Source organism: Dermacentor silvarum, chromosome 3, assembly GCF_013339745.2.
Source record: "Dermacentor silvarum isolate Dsil-2018 chromosome 3, BIME_Dsil_1.4, whole genome shotgun sequence".
Classification (NCBI taxonomy): domain Eukaryota; kingdom Metazoa; phylum Arthropoda; class Arachnida; order Ixodida; family Ixodidae; genus Dermacentor; species Dermacentor silvarum.
The window spans coordinates 168,090,870-168,106,948 of record NC_051156.1 but is presented as its reverse complement, the minus strand read 5'-3'; the positions used below and the strand labels follow the sequence as shown (position 1 = coordinate 168,106,948).

Here is a 16,079-nt window from a genome sequence, read left to right as displayed (position 1 = left end):
CTTTCTCCTACTTTCTTTTTTCTGTTTGAATTTATTAAGTCCATATTTTCTCTCTCTGAGCACATGTGCAAGATAAATCAGGAACTGAAGAGCTCAATATTTAGTCAAGTAACTGTCGTCTACGAAGATAACATCAGATGCTGAAAGCAAGGAAACCTTTGGGAAAATTTACTTTATGGTTGTTATTGCTTAATTGAAAGGTGTGGTAACTATGGGGTAAAATTAAAAATTTGTATTTATATCTCTGTTCATAGAAAGGAAACCAGAGTGGTAAAAGGAACAGTCAGTGCTGTACTTAATGCTGCATCCCATGTCGTTTCTGCTACCTTTTTCTTACCCTGGTGCATATTTATTCGTGCTTTAGTTCATAGACTCGCATAATTCGTAGATCTACACAGTTGCACCCTCCATCTTCTGCCTTACACTTGACACGTGATGTCATCACAGACACGGCTGGGGGCCTCGTTTCCATCGGAAGCTGGTATCATACTTATATGTACTACTCGCGTCATAAGAGTGTCTTGACAGTTCATAAATGTTATTTCATGTGGAATGTTCGTTTGTCAGGAATGTCTGAAATGCATTACTTTTATTAAATGGATGACACTCGTGCACGTTACGGTAAGTGAACAGGGCAAGAGTGGGCTGCGCGAGCATTTCAGCAGTACACTCTCAATATACAAAACCCCATTGCCATCAGGAATGTGCCATCAGAATGGTAGCAGTGGTACCTGACTGCTCCAGCTACTGCTGCTACCATTCTGCTGCCTAGCATAGGGTCACATGTTCAATACCTGACAGTGACGGCCATATTGCAGTGGGGCAGAATGCAAAAATTACTTTGTTACAATCGCCACGAGAAGCAAACAGATAACGAAGACAGGAAAAGCGTAGGGTAAGTTAACTCTTTAAGTTAACATGCCACAGGTGAGAGCCAAACCCACATCTTCCACATTATATGTGCAATGTACTTCCATCGAGCCAAAGCCAGTGGCCGTACTCCCGTACACTTTTCTCAGGTATTTGTGTATGTGTACTACATCTAGCCCTCGGAGTGTTAAGCCAGCACCACCCACAGCCGTGGCAATACATGCGGAACATCCTCTGTCTTATTTATAATTTCTTTATTTCTACATTTCAGTTAAATGAACAGTTATATTCCCCTATGATTTTCTTGGCTTCATTGTATGTTGGCTGCACGTGCTTGTAACTAACCAAAAAATGTAGCCACTCAGTTCCCCTTATTCTTTTAATTACTTATAACTAACTACCTTCACTCGTATGTGTTGTGACAGTCTGGTGGAAGCATTGATTTGCGTGCTGCCAGGTACAATAAAAAACTTTACTTACTCGAACACCTTCAAAGCCAGCAAAATTTTATTCATAGAAGCACGACAGTTGCTTTATCGTGTGTGGTGCGAACCATCCAGTCAGCATGCATGGCCAGATCTGTCTCATGGGAAATCACACTTTCTTCTCACATCTGAATTCATTTACTTTTAGTCCACATGCTATCCTATCCAAGTCATCAGATAGGGAACATCCATTTGGAATGTGAACATTAATTGGCAACTTACTGACGTCAGTATGTATTGACATTGGAATGTACACTTCATGTGCATTCCTTCTATTTTCTTTGGTGAGAGCTTCTTATAAAAGTGAGGGCTTCCATTTATAACTTGTCCTCATGGTGTTTGCATTTGTAGCATCTCTCTTCCATCACTACAGCCCTTGTCTTGCCAGCTTAAGCATGTTACAATTCATGCATTCGCTACCATAAGCAGAAACGAAACGATTGTATGTAATTTGACATTGTCAGTATGTAATACTGTCTTTTTTTTTTTTTTTTGCTGCGTTGATATGACTTTGCGTATTTATCAAATTTTAACAAATGCAGAAGTTGGCTGATGCAGTTGCATTCCTAGTGCTTCTTTTTTCACTATGGTATTATCGCAGAGCACTGACATGTCTGTGAAAATTAATATTTCTCTCTACAGTGCAAAGGCGTTATCTGTATCTCTTATTGGTCAAGCACCATTCTCTTCACATCCTGTTTTGCTGGGCTTATGCGCATGCAGTCGAGGTTAAGATAAAAAGAAACGAAAACAAGTTTATGGATGAAAGCAGCTGCTGCGCTGGTGATGAGTATAGTCTAGAAAGTGCATGAACTGTTGGAACCAGACTGTGAACCATTTGTTATTTCGAACAGCAAGTCATTGACCTTAGATACATGTTTTTGTTTCTTGTCATTTCCTGTTCAATGGCTCTCAGGGGTTGGGTGACTGTGGACAGTGGCTGACTGTTAATAAATTTCGCACCCTGCAAGTTTGGCAATTAAGGATGGGTTGATAGCACTTGACTAATGCATTTTTTTAACCATCTTTCTCTGTTTCACCAAGTTCCTTCCTAAACATAAATGCGGCAGCAAATATATGTGTAGCACCACAAATAACTGGGCCTTGGGAACCGTCAAATGTAAGCCAGAAAAGGGGCTAGTGTCTAAGTTTGACCATCTGCAGCAACAGAGAGTGCTGTTGCATTAAATCTGCTGCCTGATTGCCCTTGCGGTGTTTTCATCAAAAACAATGTGCATCTGCAGCAAGAACTCAGAGCAAAGTCTCGGGCTGATCCTGTCATCTGAGGATTAATATCCTTCCCCTTTACCCCGTCTTTGCTAATACTGTTAAACCTCGCTACAGTGAAGTCCGTAAAAACGGCAGTTTGCTTCGTTGTATCAAAATTTCATTACATTGAAATTCGATCTTTTGTCCAGTACAGTCGCCGATAGACTTTTCCTACACGGAAAGCGCCGCCAAAATTTCCGAATTGTCGAGAAATCGGAAAAATCAAATTTAATTGACAAAAAAAGTCGTTTTGTTGAATTTGAGAGTCGGCGACGAAAGATACGGTATCATGCCGTGTCGACGGCATGAAACCATTCACATCGGGGGTACGAAGCGAAGCCAGGCAAGGTTTCGCGTCCACTCCGCCCCCGCGGCTTATGGTGTCACCCACAGTGGGACGACTCTATCATAAAAAGCTCCGGCAGCGGGGAGCGAATGCTTCACCTGCCTTTCGCTTCAGCGCGTCTCCGAAACTCAAGATTGCGCAACCTCCAGTACTAAATGCGTGGGAAGACACCGCACATGATGCCACGCCATCTCGGCACACCCACTCTTGGCGCACATGGCAGATCACATCTAGAACAGGGCACGCAACTTAAGCGCCCGCATTGCACTCTGTCAAGTCCCCACAAATGTGGTGGCGAGCACTGATCGCCTATTTTTGGCGTCTGCTAGCTAGAGAACTTCCAGAGAGCAGCCAGACCAAAATCGTCCTGGCTGGTTCTGGCAGCCCGCGGGTAGCCAGAAGCGTCCAGCCGAGTAAAACGAAGGCGCGGTGGGCGGAGCAATCCGAGAAAAACGAAGGCCTTCTGGCTGGCTCTGGCAGCCCGCGGATAGCCAGAAGTGGAAAATCGAAGAGGCCCAAATTCTTGTCGCACTTAGACTTCAAACGGAACATGACGCTGCTCCACTTCAGCAGTTGCTCGTGGGCGCCCGGCACACGATTTGATAGGTGCGTTTGCAAGCAGCGACTTGTAATTCGACCATTTGACCATGTGCGTCCTCGGAAGTTTCCACTTATTGTCTCGTTATTCCTTCGCGGGAGTAGTGAAATTTCATTATATTTTATTCGTGTGTAAACACACTTCGTTATATTGAGGTTCTAAATACATGGTGTTCTGTAAACACGAAGTTATAAAATGTTAAATACTTCGTCATATTGAGAATTTCATTATGTTCAAGTTCGTTATATCTCAGTTTACTTGCAATAGAGTGGCAGTTGTTAGTCACTGTTTTTAGAGCAGGGTGTTTACTCTGTTGCTGCTTTCTCTTTATGTTCATCTGTCTTCCTTTTTCATGCATGTTTAACTTTTTTGATGGCTAATTCTTCTGTATTGCTTTATGCGAGATTTATGTTGCGAACTGACTTTGTCATGTGCATGTTGGAGGTGGGTGGTAGGTAAGAAAACCATAGAGGCAGCAAAAACGACGTACAGCTGCGAAGGACAAGGACTGACAGAGACAACAAACACTGCACTGACTTCCAACAATCCAACACTCGCTGACTTCCAATTTTCATCAGTCCGAATGATTGTTGGAAGTCAGCGCAGTGTTTGTCGTCTCTGTCAGTCCTTGTCCTTCGCACTGTACATCGTTTTTACCATGAATTACCAACTAGCCCAAGCAACCACCCTAGTTCATAGAGGGAGGTTTAGGATGCAAGGTACACTGCTTTGTTGCATCAGGTTCTTCGCTGCAAGTACAGTATTGCCTTGAGCTTCCAAAAACGTTACATGATAGATGAGACTGCTTTTCCTGTAAACATGCCTTTCACTACACTGTCTCCTAACTCGCAGCGATTCATTTCGAACGGTGCAAACAGTGGTGGGAGGTGCATAGAAAAATACTTTTGGGCTGCAGTGGCTGTGGCCTTCCCACTTACTCCATTTGAAGAAAGCCACGCTCCGGATCGCTTTTCTGTTCATGATGACAGATGTGCTCTTTGTCCCAACTCACGTTGCTTACTTGCGTCCCTTTTTTTGTTTGTTTGTTTTTGTTAAGGTTAAATGTTGGTACAACATGTACTCGACAACCCTAGTCCAAAGTCATTGTGCATTGTCCCACTTTTTCATGCCTCTCAGTCGCATTTACCTATTCTGGTACCTTTTTTCTTTTTTTTTATGAATGTTGTCTAGATGACAGCATACAAAATACTAGCAACCTTATTAAATTGACTCGAATGAGGATGGCATAGTAATGCAGCTGCTGAAAACACGGCAGGCTCTTTACCACCTTCTTACATTCGATATGAGAACGTATGCTTCCACTTTTTTCATCAGTCCGAGTGCTTGCAACCTGTATGACCTCTTCGGCATTTTTACATCTGTGTGCTCTTTCCCTCCCTCGGTTTTCTCCCAGCACATTGCCTCTGAGTTTTAGTGAAGGTGTTATCTGCATTGTCGGCTTAGCTTTAATCCTGCGCATGCATGTGCGCTTTCCGAGCCTCTCGGGAGAGGCTCTGGCGAAAGGTGTGTAACAGCTGCCATCGTAGTGACGTAACAGCTGTGACCAGAGTCGTCCTAGCAACAGCATGTTACAAGTGCTCCTCTCCTCCCTTTCTGTTTGCATTCTTTATTTCTCATCATTCTTTTCTCCTCTCTCTCTCTCTCTTCTGCGACGCAGCTGTTGCTTTCCGTGCGTAAAGCATTCGAGCACAGTTGGGGGTCGGCCTCCCAGAGTCGGCGGGTTTCGCAGCGGCAGTGGAGAAGCGACGCGATTTCAGCGTAAAAAGGCTGGCGTGGCACCGCCTGCGTTGTTGCAGCTTCCGGCATTGTTGTGGAGTATTTAGACGGCCACCGCCAGCAGGCGTGCCGATAGACGGATGAGAGACGCAGGTGTGCGAGGTCGTGCTGTCGCTGTCTGGGTTATCCGATGCGTGGGGCTTTGAGGAGCCTTGTCTCTCTTGTCGTGCTTGACTGTGATGCCAAGCTGGCGTCGATTGGGCTAGTTGAAGAAAAAGCGGACGACCGGGGAGGCTACTCGCTGCCTTCGTGGTGAGTGCTTTCTTTGCTCGAGTAGCTGCTTTGCCTTCAAACTAAATCGTTTGCTTAAGATTCCAGTACTTCATTGCCGTCAGAATACGAGAATGCAGCTATGTATATAATTGTGCTTGTTGAAACATCTGAAAGCAACACCAGCAAGAGAGATAGTTAAGCAAAGACATTACTTTTCGTATTTCTGCTAAAGCCATTTTTGTGCACACTTTTCTAACGACCGCTTCAAAAAATTTGCATAGAGGTTTAAGGTCCAGAAGCTGCACACTCAGCTCTGAGGGATATCGTATTGGAGGGCTACAGATTAATTTTGACCACCTGGGTTTAATATGCACCCAAATCACTAACCAGCATACTTAGTGCCAATTATTTTCTAGATGATGCTAAACAAAAAAAAAAAAAAGTTTGTTCTTAATATTGCACTTGGTTACAACACTTTGTGCATTTGATTATGTGGCTAAACTTTTTTTGTATTGTCATCCTATGAATACTTGTAATGGCGAGGGCGGGAGCGCAGTGTTATGTATTTAACTGTGGCACATTTTGTGTGCCCTTCTTTATTCCAGTAGCAACTTCACAAAATAGTCTGATCTGCATAATCCTTTTGCGCATGTTCTGATGCACAGAATTGCCGAAATAGACACTCAGTCTCGTGTTCTTTCTTATTATTCTCGAGTTGTAGATCTATTGTGTTATCATTTTGTAAAGGGAAGAAAGAGGGGCTCTTTGTACAATTCTACGGTCTCGTGGTGTTATTGTCTCTCTCTTTTTTTGAGAGTGAGCTCCGAGATTTTCTGCAATTTTCTTGTTATCTTTTATGCAAATTAGGTGTACACATTTTGTGAGGATGTACACTTTCTCTTTTGTGAACTGTTTTCTGGCCGTTAATAAAATGTGCTGTGCTCAAGAAACAGAATGCATTGGCGTATCTTAACCTCTGCTTATTCCTCATTCTTTTAGCGAAGAGCAAGAAATCTAGGTCGTAAAATAATTTAGGGGATCTGCATAACTTTCACCAGCCATGCATAATAGACAGCGAAAAGCTATTGTATGCCCCAGAGCTACACCGGTGACGCATTAGTGGCTATATGGTTACAAATGAAACTTAGCGCTAAAACGAGGGAGCAAAGAAGTGCACGACACGAGCTCTGTCTCACTTTTTGCTTCTGTGTGTGCACATATTCTAGGTATAGATGCGAATAAAAAACGCAGTTGGAAGACCGCACTTGCGTCGGGTGCTTCTTTCTTCGTCCCTTGTCTTAGCGCTAAGTTTCGTCTTAACCATGAATGCAATCCAACTAGCCCAATTTTACAGTACTAATTAGTATTTTACGTTGACATCAAAGTGTTCTGTGTGTCACCAGCAATGTCGCCAGCATGCACTACTTTCATGAGGTTCGGGGTTGGTCACGTAGACACTTCCCTGCATTAGTACTACTTCTGCGGCAATGTCTGCACGGCACTTTTGTTTCTTTCACTTCCTTTCTATCACCTCATTGCTTGCCTAAGGTGCTCGTTCATCAAGCGCCTGTAACTTTGTTATAACTGCATCATTTTAAAAAAACTCGGGGTGGTTTAGGGGCCTTTCAAGACTGCTCTGACACAAACCCCAACTCCTGCTCTGTGAGCCATTGCTGCTTTCAGCGGTTGTCCTTTGTCAATGTTGTGCAGGTGGCTGGAGCATCAGTTTTCACAGGGGGAGATCTTTGATACCAGTTGCAACACTTTCATTTAACTTCTATATTTTTTAATGCTGCCATCATAGTGACATGATGATGACGATAATTTGTTGTTGGAATGTCAACACCTTGTAGATGGTACATGGCTGGATAGGTTTGGCATGAAGCGAAGCATTAACAACTGTTTCAGTCTAAAAGAATGTGTCAGATTGAGTTTTTTATATGAGCTTGGTGTAATTTTTCTTCGGAATAGTGGATACTGTATTGTTTGCAAAAATGTTTTTTGTCTCTCTTTTTTCTGCCTAGGACTGGCTGGAATCTATGCTGAAATTACATAATGTAAGAGCAGCAAACAGATGTATCAAATACACACACTTGTTTGGAAAACACAATAAGGGGTTCTTTCCAATAATGAAAACAATCTAAAATTGGCAGAGCAACATAAATCAGTTTGTTTAAAACAGAATAAAGCTTTGTGGTAAAGGAGTGGGAGGAAAATACGCTGTGAAAAGAAACGTAAACATGCATCTCATTGCATTTTAGCTGAGCAATAACAGAGGACATTAACATTGTTGAAATTAATAAAAAAAATGAGAGAAGCTGTTCCACATGACTAAGTCAGGACTGTTCATCTGTGTTTTCCGCGTATACTATAAACACTCCCCGCAATACCAGTCAAGTGCACTTATAGAAAATTTCAGTAGATATTCTTTCTTACCCTTGTGCTCACAGTTCGAGGACAGTGGCACTTTAGACATTGAGGAAGTTGCAGGGCGCGGTGTGTTTTGCCTTCGTGTGAGCATTTGATGCTATATCGTATTTTTAAAAAATTTCTTGCTTTCTTTAAATAATTAGTAGCAAAGCATAGTTAGCAGGGTTGTCTCACTATGGTGCAGTAATAATCACCGTGCTCTTGGCGGGAACATCAAATGCAAAAGGCAAACTTTCTCAAACTTATTTCGGGCACCATGTTTTGTCCTTATATGTAAAACGAGATGAGTTGTCATAGGCAGTTAGTCATGCACTGCAGCCTTCTAGTGTTCCTAGCTCTGCATTGCTACTCATCTGTCAAAAAAAAAAGTACTCAGTGTTGCGTAGAACGCCTATGCATGTCTAGCAGCGGCTGATGGAAAGGCATTTCTGCTGATAGCACAGGGTCTGTGGTTTGAATCCCAGTCACAGGAGGTCTTTTTTCATGGGGAGTGGAACGTAAAATGCTCGTGTACCAACACTGGGTGCGCTCACTTTAAAGGGACAGTAAAGATAAAAATTATTTGACTTGTAGTATTAATAGATTACGATTCTACAATAGCAAAAGAAAAAGAAAAGAAAGCAACACTGTTACCAGCGAGCAGAGGCTTGGCAAGCCAGAAGGGACGCAAGAACAAGAAATGGGTGGGAACGCTGCCTTGAAGTTCTCGCACGAGCTCGCAGGGATGTCATGGATTTGAATGGCGTCTGCTTAGGCTTGGTAAACGTTCTATCACTTGACATAGATTACATTCCGTTTTGGAGGAGCCGAAGACTGGAATTAGTGAGTTATCTGCCACAGGGGCCTAAGTGCAGAAAACAAATACTTTGCAATCTTTGACGTTGCACTGGTGTAGCGCCATTGGGGGTTTCAGCGCAAGATTCAACAAATGGAACTTCGACCTTCTCAATCCTAATAATTAACCTATTACCACGGAATTAACAAAAATTATGTTCTTGAAGGACTAATTTATTAGTCAAAACTGATTTTGCGTTCCTCTTTAGTCTCCTTTTTAAGAGAGCCCCAGGTGGTCGATATTAACCTGCAGTCTCAACAAAAATCGAGTTTTGAAACGCTTGTGGTCTCCTCAGTTTGGTACCTTCTAGCTACACCTTTGTTTTGCCTGCATTTCTGAGCGCAATTGTGCAGCAAATGAAATTTCATTTGCCGGACAGCATTGCGTCCGTCGTCCTTGCCTCTGTAATAAGTTTTTCACGCTGCTCACCTCAAGAATGCAATACCAAATTGTCCAGCAAACCATCCTTCTAAAATTGCATGTGGCTAAATCGTTTCACTTGTGGCAGCTATGTTGTAAGTGTCAGTTTTATTTTCTGGACATCCATCAGCTTTCTTTTTCTTAATTGTTAGCGCACATTGGACACCTCCAGCTGAAAATGTTATTCTGCCAGCCAGATTGCGTGCTGCAAAAAAAAAAAAAAAAAAGAAAGGGAAAGGAAAGGGTTAGGGAAATCAATATTGTAATCCAGCTGCCTGTAAAAAAAAAGGCAATGTGTGTACCATGGGAATTCCTTTCTTGCTGTGGACCACGTGGAAACAAATGTACTTCTAAAGAAATAAAAGGAGGGCAGTCGAACCAGGATATATCGAACTCTAAGGGGATCGCAAGATTGTTTGATATATCAATAATTTGATATATAAAATAATAAATGAATAATAATGGATTTCAAGGAAATTTTACAGTTTGATATACGCTATATATTTGTTATATGCAATGGAAAAAGCTGTAGTTTAGATTAATCAGCAGCTGCTCTGTGTACATGGCTACTTTCGTTTATTTGGTAAAAGTCTGTTCTCTTCATTTTTTTCTACTGTTTCTGTGGTCATACTGTTAAATGTCCCCCACTTTCTGATTTTATCAATTCAATTCAAGTATTCAATTCAGCTGGCACACATGCCAATGACTTTTTTTTTTTCTTTTCTTCTACTTGCGTTGTTGACATTTTTGTGCTACTGCCTCCTCTCATCCATCATATATGTGTGAGTGTTTTGCTGAGAATTGATTGGTATAATGCATACCAGTTGCTTTATGTTTTTGAAAACGGAGAGTCTACACTTCAAGGAAGTTGCTTTGTTCACTAGTCATTCTCCGGAATATAACTTCTACTTCGCAATGCACTGCGGGTGCTGTTTATTAATTCTGACTGTTTTCCTGAGAATTGATTTGCATATTGCAAACCATTGCACAGCTGTAAAATCTGCACAGTTGCCTCCCAGCATTCTACTTCATGATGCTTAAGCAGTTGTGAGAAATGGCAGCTCTTGGAACATGCTTGCAAAACCATGGAAGACTTTGCAACTCGTCGGTCACAGTTAGAGCCTATATTGTATGTAGCAGTACGTGCTGCATCTGCTATCAGATCTGCCAGGGTCTGTATAATAAAGGAATACCAAGGAGGGAATATAATGTAAATAAAGATGGTGTTGGTAAATTGCACTTCTAAAATACCAAAAGATTAGTCTTAGACTCGGTAAGCCAGAAAAGACAAGTGCTACACCAGCTTGATGTTCCTGTGCTAACACCTCTGGATGTCACAGATTATAACAGCGTTTGTTGGAAATGTAATTGTTTATCAATAAGGAAGGATCACACTGCATCCTGAAAGAACTGAACGCCCAACTTAGCAAGTACGGTTAACTTGTTTCTTTTCACTGTAATTTGGTTCAAACATGCATAAGTACGTTGAAATCTGTGATGTTACGCTGCCGTTCTTGGCACTTTCATTCAGGCACGAAATTAGAAAAAAAGCCTTCGTCTGCATTCACTTTACTGGTAATGAACCTTTTCCTGCTACATAAACGTAAACAGAGTATTGAAAGAATACTTCACTTTCCTAAATTGGTTTAGTACTATACTGTCGTTTCATACTGCACTGTAATGAGAATTAACGCATGCATGTGTGCACTACCACTCGCCCGCACTCACTCGTTAACGTACTCAAGCTCTCCGACGGTCACTCACACCCACTAAAACTCATTGTCACTGACTCCCCTTCATACACGTGTCCATTCACTCACTTCCATTCACTCACTAATGCTCTATTTCATGCCTGTGAAGTCAGAGCGTGGAGGGAGTGTGAGTCAGTGCGCTCGTGAATGAGTGTGCCGACCTACGATTGAAAGTTTCAATAGGAGCGCTTTTGGTCTCTGCCTGCTGCAGGCTGTCCCGCAGTGCCAGCGAGTCTCCAGAAGGCTACCCTAGTGCCTCGCAGCCAGGCCTCATCGAACCGTCGCCATTCTCGCGGTTTGCCGAGAAGAAGCGACAGCATGCCGAGAAACGGACGAAGACTCTCCGTAGCATCATTCGCAGGTCCAACACGGTCAAAGGTGCGACGAGCCTTTTGATTTTTAATCCATTTTAGGCATTGGTGGTCACGTCTAGATGCGGCTAGATAAGCATGAGTCACTACCACTTGGCACCAACTGCTGGACCTTTTAGCGCTTCTTGTTAAGTCTGAGACTGATTCTAGCTCGAACAAATGAAGTTTTAGAAAGAGCATCCCACCACAACTGCTGACTCACAGCTGAAGTTCTCATTCAGAGAGGAGGCACTTAAATAAAACTGTGCAGCCTATGCATTATTTGTGTGGGCGCCCTTTTCTATCTGGGCATGCCTCTTCGTAATGAATGCTAGGTAACTCATCAACTCTCTGCCTTGCTGACCCTTCAACACTAATGCTGGAGAAAAAATACTCGGGGCCCCATTTAGCTTGCTGCAGTCATACCTTAGTTATAGCAAGCATCCTTTCTTTTCTTCTCTCTCTATCTCTTTCTTTCCTCCATTCGATAGTATAGTAGAGATGGGGACGTCCAAAATATGGCCACTGAACTCTACTCCTCTTTTGTTTCTTACTTGGATTAAGCTTTTATGTTTTTATAAGCTACACAGCTACCTCCACAGCTGGCAGCACGTACAGCGAGCCTTAATTCCATTGCTGCAGCTGCTTTGGTGATTAAGAGTCCCGTAAACCCATGCAAGGCATTCAATTATAAGTACCCGAAATAAAATATGCATAATGATGTATGGGCACAGAAACATGGGCACAGCGCTGTCTTTCAAGTAATCTTTACTTGAACCATGTGCTCACATGTATGTTTAGGAATCAAAAAGTGAAAGCAATCACTGTACCAAAGGAACATAAACTAAAGGCAAGATAGAATTATATCCGCAACACACGTAGAGCAAATATTGCTTATGCAGTCACCTGTAGAATTCTTTTGATTTAGAAAGGAATTCAAGCTTCTTGCCTGTAAGGTATAACGACCCCATGCTTACGCACTGTTGCCCATCTGCTGTAAATGGAGTTTTTTCTGACCCCACTAATGAAGGCACTTGGAAGGTAGTACTTTTGTACCAGTCATAACAAACTGAGCAATTTATGCATAGAATACCCCACGTATCGGTATCATTCACATTAAAATTTACATTTTGTTCAACTCTTCTCTCTCTGAAAAGCAACTTGCACTCACATTGTGCATGTTGTCGTGTCATATTTCCCTTCAGTAATTACTCTGTCTGCATTTTCTTTTTCTGGCATGGATCCACTACTGCGGGGCCTATGGGTCTACATTCACCTTTGCAAATATTTATGTGGCTGCTTTTGTGACAATATAAAAACATTTGAAGGAGTACCGAAACATATTTTTGAAATTGTAGACATGTGTAATCCACATGTGCACCATGTAAACTGAATAGTACCGGTGTGTAGGGCCAGGTTTACAAACACTTTTGTTATGCTTGGCTGGCTATTATCGAGTGCTCTATGCACATTGGCACGTGACTCCATGTTCAGCTGGTTGAAACATAGTGCTCGAAGCGTGTTTGGCTGATTCCATCCGGTTGAGAGCACTCGGAGCCGCTCCGATGAGATAGTCGTAGAGGCTCTAAGATCTCACCGACCTCTGATCACGTGACACCCGCCACTTCAGTTTGTTGAGCGGTGAAAATGGAAGTTGCAATTTTTCTCAGGTCTGTGCAGTGCGGAGACATCGGCGCTGCAGTCGCATAATTGCAGATCTTGTCCATGAATCCATTTCAATCGCTCTAGGCGTGTCAGTTGAGGCGCTCTTCTGCTTCTGACTCAGATGGAGAGTGGCTCCAGATTTGACTGTTCCAAGGCAGAGCGTGGGAGCAACAAGGCAAAGATACCATTTGTCAAAAAGACAGCATAAGCAAACTCGTTTTTTAAGCATGAAATGCTTTTAGCTCCCATTGTCGGCGACCTTCAAGTGACCTTGAGCCAAAACCCAGAGCCGTAATTTAGGCACTCAAACGAGAGCATCCGGGCATCGTTGCGAGAACAAAATGAGATCATCCGGGCAGCCAGTAAAAACATAAGAAAATGCGTTTTTTGGCCACTAACCCTTTGTACAGGAATGCATTACATATACTAGTTACTGCCCAAACAAGTTACAAAAAAATATTTCTTCTGATTTCTTCCCAATGTTTGTTCACAATATCACTCGAGCTGTAACTTCTAGTACGCTGAAGTTTATATTTGTCATTTCCGATAGCGACGTTCAAAAGGCAGATACAGGGAACCATACACTTGATTGCCATCTTTTGGCGCTGAGACAGGGTTGCCTGTGCTCTTTTCAACGCCAGCGGTCCATGAGTTGGCCGCACATTTGCAGCCGACCACTTCGACGCGACAAGAAGAAAAAGTAGCGACCGACGCCCAGCGTGCCGCACTGTTGGAAGAAAAAAAGCGGTTGAATGCGGCAGCACCACAGGCAGCAAAAAAGACGTGCCATATGGTAGCCATTTCATGCTTACACTTCATCTTGATTACGGGAAAGCCAGCAATTTTTTTTTTCTTTTTCGTTTGATCTGGATAGTATTCTTGGCATTGTCAGACCAGTTTTCTTTCTGGCTGTCTATCTAACAAAAAATGTGGGCCGATCCTAAAAGTAGTGCAGTTATGTGCCACTGGGTCTGTTCCGCTCTTCAATTAAACTCTTTGACATCAACTTGGGTATATGTGGACTTCATAGCGGCGCACTGCCAGAGGGCATAGTGTGTTCTGAGGGAAGCAGGGAGAGAGGAGCCCAGCGGCAGTGCATGCCTCATACATGACGCCTTTTGGTTATTCGCATACTTGGATAGTCATCATAGATGAGTTCTGCCCAAATTGCTTGTGTTAACATAGTCACTTTTGTTAATTTGCTTTTTTTTTACCACATCGTACATTATGTAAATAGTTTCATTGATACTAGTCTGTCCTCTCTCCCTGTCCTTTACCTTCCAACACCCCCCCTTTCACATTTGCTGCTGACCGCCATTCAGGTGTCTGCAGATGCAGCTAGACAGTTGCAGTGTGGTCAGCAGCAATTTCTACGCTGTCCTTTTCTTCGTTCCATTTAAATATGAACAATGACTTGCTACTACCGTGTGGCTGCCCTTGTTGCCGGCAGCTGATAGTGTTAGCACAGCATGACACCTCTGTTGCGGTGACATCTCTGTCTTCGTTTTTGTTCCTCCTCCATCTTGCCGTCTGTTTGTTGTGCCATGCTCAACCTTCCTTTTCAAAGAGCCATCTGTCATTCGCTTTTGCATTCTTCTCTTTTTCACGTCCTATCACATCCTTGCCATTGGCGTTATGTAGAATATAATTGCTGCGCTTGCCTCTAGGTGCATAGAGCATCACCTTTGCATTGTTCATGTCTTCACCCAAGAAGTACTATTGTACATGCCTGGTCATCCTCACAGTGCTAAACAAAGCAGCTTTGAGGAAGGGCATCTGGGGAGGAGCGTTTGAGAACTTAATAACACCATGAGACAATGGTTAAAGCATTCCGCGGCTGGCGCCGACAACGCCGGAACTTCTTGTCAGAAGGCTCGGTTTGAAGCTACAGTTGCTGTATTTAGACTGGGAAATTTAATGGCCCGCGCGGCTCTACGGATAATTCGAAGCTAGTAGCGTGCGGCGGTTAGGTTAGGGCGCTCCGTACAGTCGCCAACCGATTTCCCGAGCTCGTTGAAAAATAGTCCGGAAAACTCGTTCGGCCGAAAAAAAAAAGAGCTTAAAAAAAAAACTTTAATAAGGGCATCTGGGAGGAGCGTTACAGTGAGCCACCAACTCCGCCAACGGAGTTCGCCATAATATCGCACCGCTTAGCTCTCACGAAGGTACAGGAGGTAGCGCCACCATGTACAGACGTTCAATGCAACCGAAACTTAAAGCATTCCGCGGCTGGCGCCGACAGCCGTCTGGACGCCGGAACCGCTCCGGCGCTTCTTGTCAGAGTCGCGTTTAGGCTCGGTTTGAGCGCGCGTCCCCCGCGCGCTGTCAGCTACGGCGGGCGCGCGGCGATGATTTTAGTTGCTGTATTTCAGGGCGGCGACGCCGACGGCGATCCGCTTGAAGGGAATAAAGGTGCAGAGACATTCTGTGGGCCATTCTTGATATATGTGGTATGTCTACTTTCAACTGGCACGGAGGATTGGGGCTCCTAATTTCCACCTTGCTTGCTTTGTGGCACAATGCTGAGCATGTTATCAGCCATCCCCCGTGTTTGCTATTGTACCTGGTTTGTTTTGAAACTTTAGCTACGTATAGTTGGAGCTTGGCTTTTTGCTGTTACTGGCTTGGCAGCTCAGATATTTGTTAATACTGCAGCTTGTGAGGCTATTGCTTGAACAATTGCATGTCTGATGACCTCCTTGGCCATGTTAAATACGCTTTTTGTAGAATAATAACTTGCAAATCAAGCACACCTCTTCATTTAACCATGGCTGTTGTAGGAACACCGTGAGAGATGATGGTACTAGCTGTAGAAATCAGTGCAGTGTCCACTTCCTTGAGAGCAAAAATTTGTGCATCTTTGTTTGCCTTTATGTGCCATCGGCAAAACACTACACATGCTGCGAGTGCAGCTTCAAAAAATTTTGTTGTGCGGGGCAAGAGTTATATCTGCTCTCTGCCACGTGCAGGGCAAGTTCTTCAGGCTCAAAGCTTAGCAGCAGTTAGTCATCACTAAGCTGTAGATAAACAGACTGAAAAAAAATGATCTG

General features: G+C 43.3%; 1 protein-coding gene across 4 annotated transcripts in view; it reads left to right on the top strand.

Moving 5' to 3' along the window:
• LOC119446030 (rab5 GDP/GTP exchange factor) overlaps positions 1 to 16,079 on the top strand; it is a 36,774-nt gene that overhangs the window by 9,332 nt on the left and 11,363 nt on the right. For 3 of the 4 annotated variants that reach the window (XM_037710338.2, XM_037710340.2, XM_037710341.2), the window contains exon 3: positions 11,226 to 11,392. In XM_037710338.2, the coding sequence (XP_037566266.1) occupies positions 11,226 to 11,392 (167 nt within the window). Of the gene's footprint in view, positions 1 to 5,294; positions 5,618 to 11,225; positions 11,393 to 16,079 lie in introns of those variants that run through there. The other variant, XM_037710344.2, reaches the window with a different exon arrangement.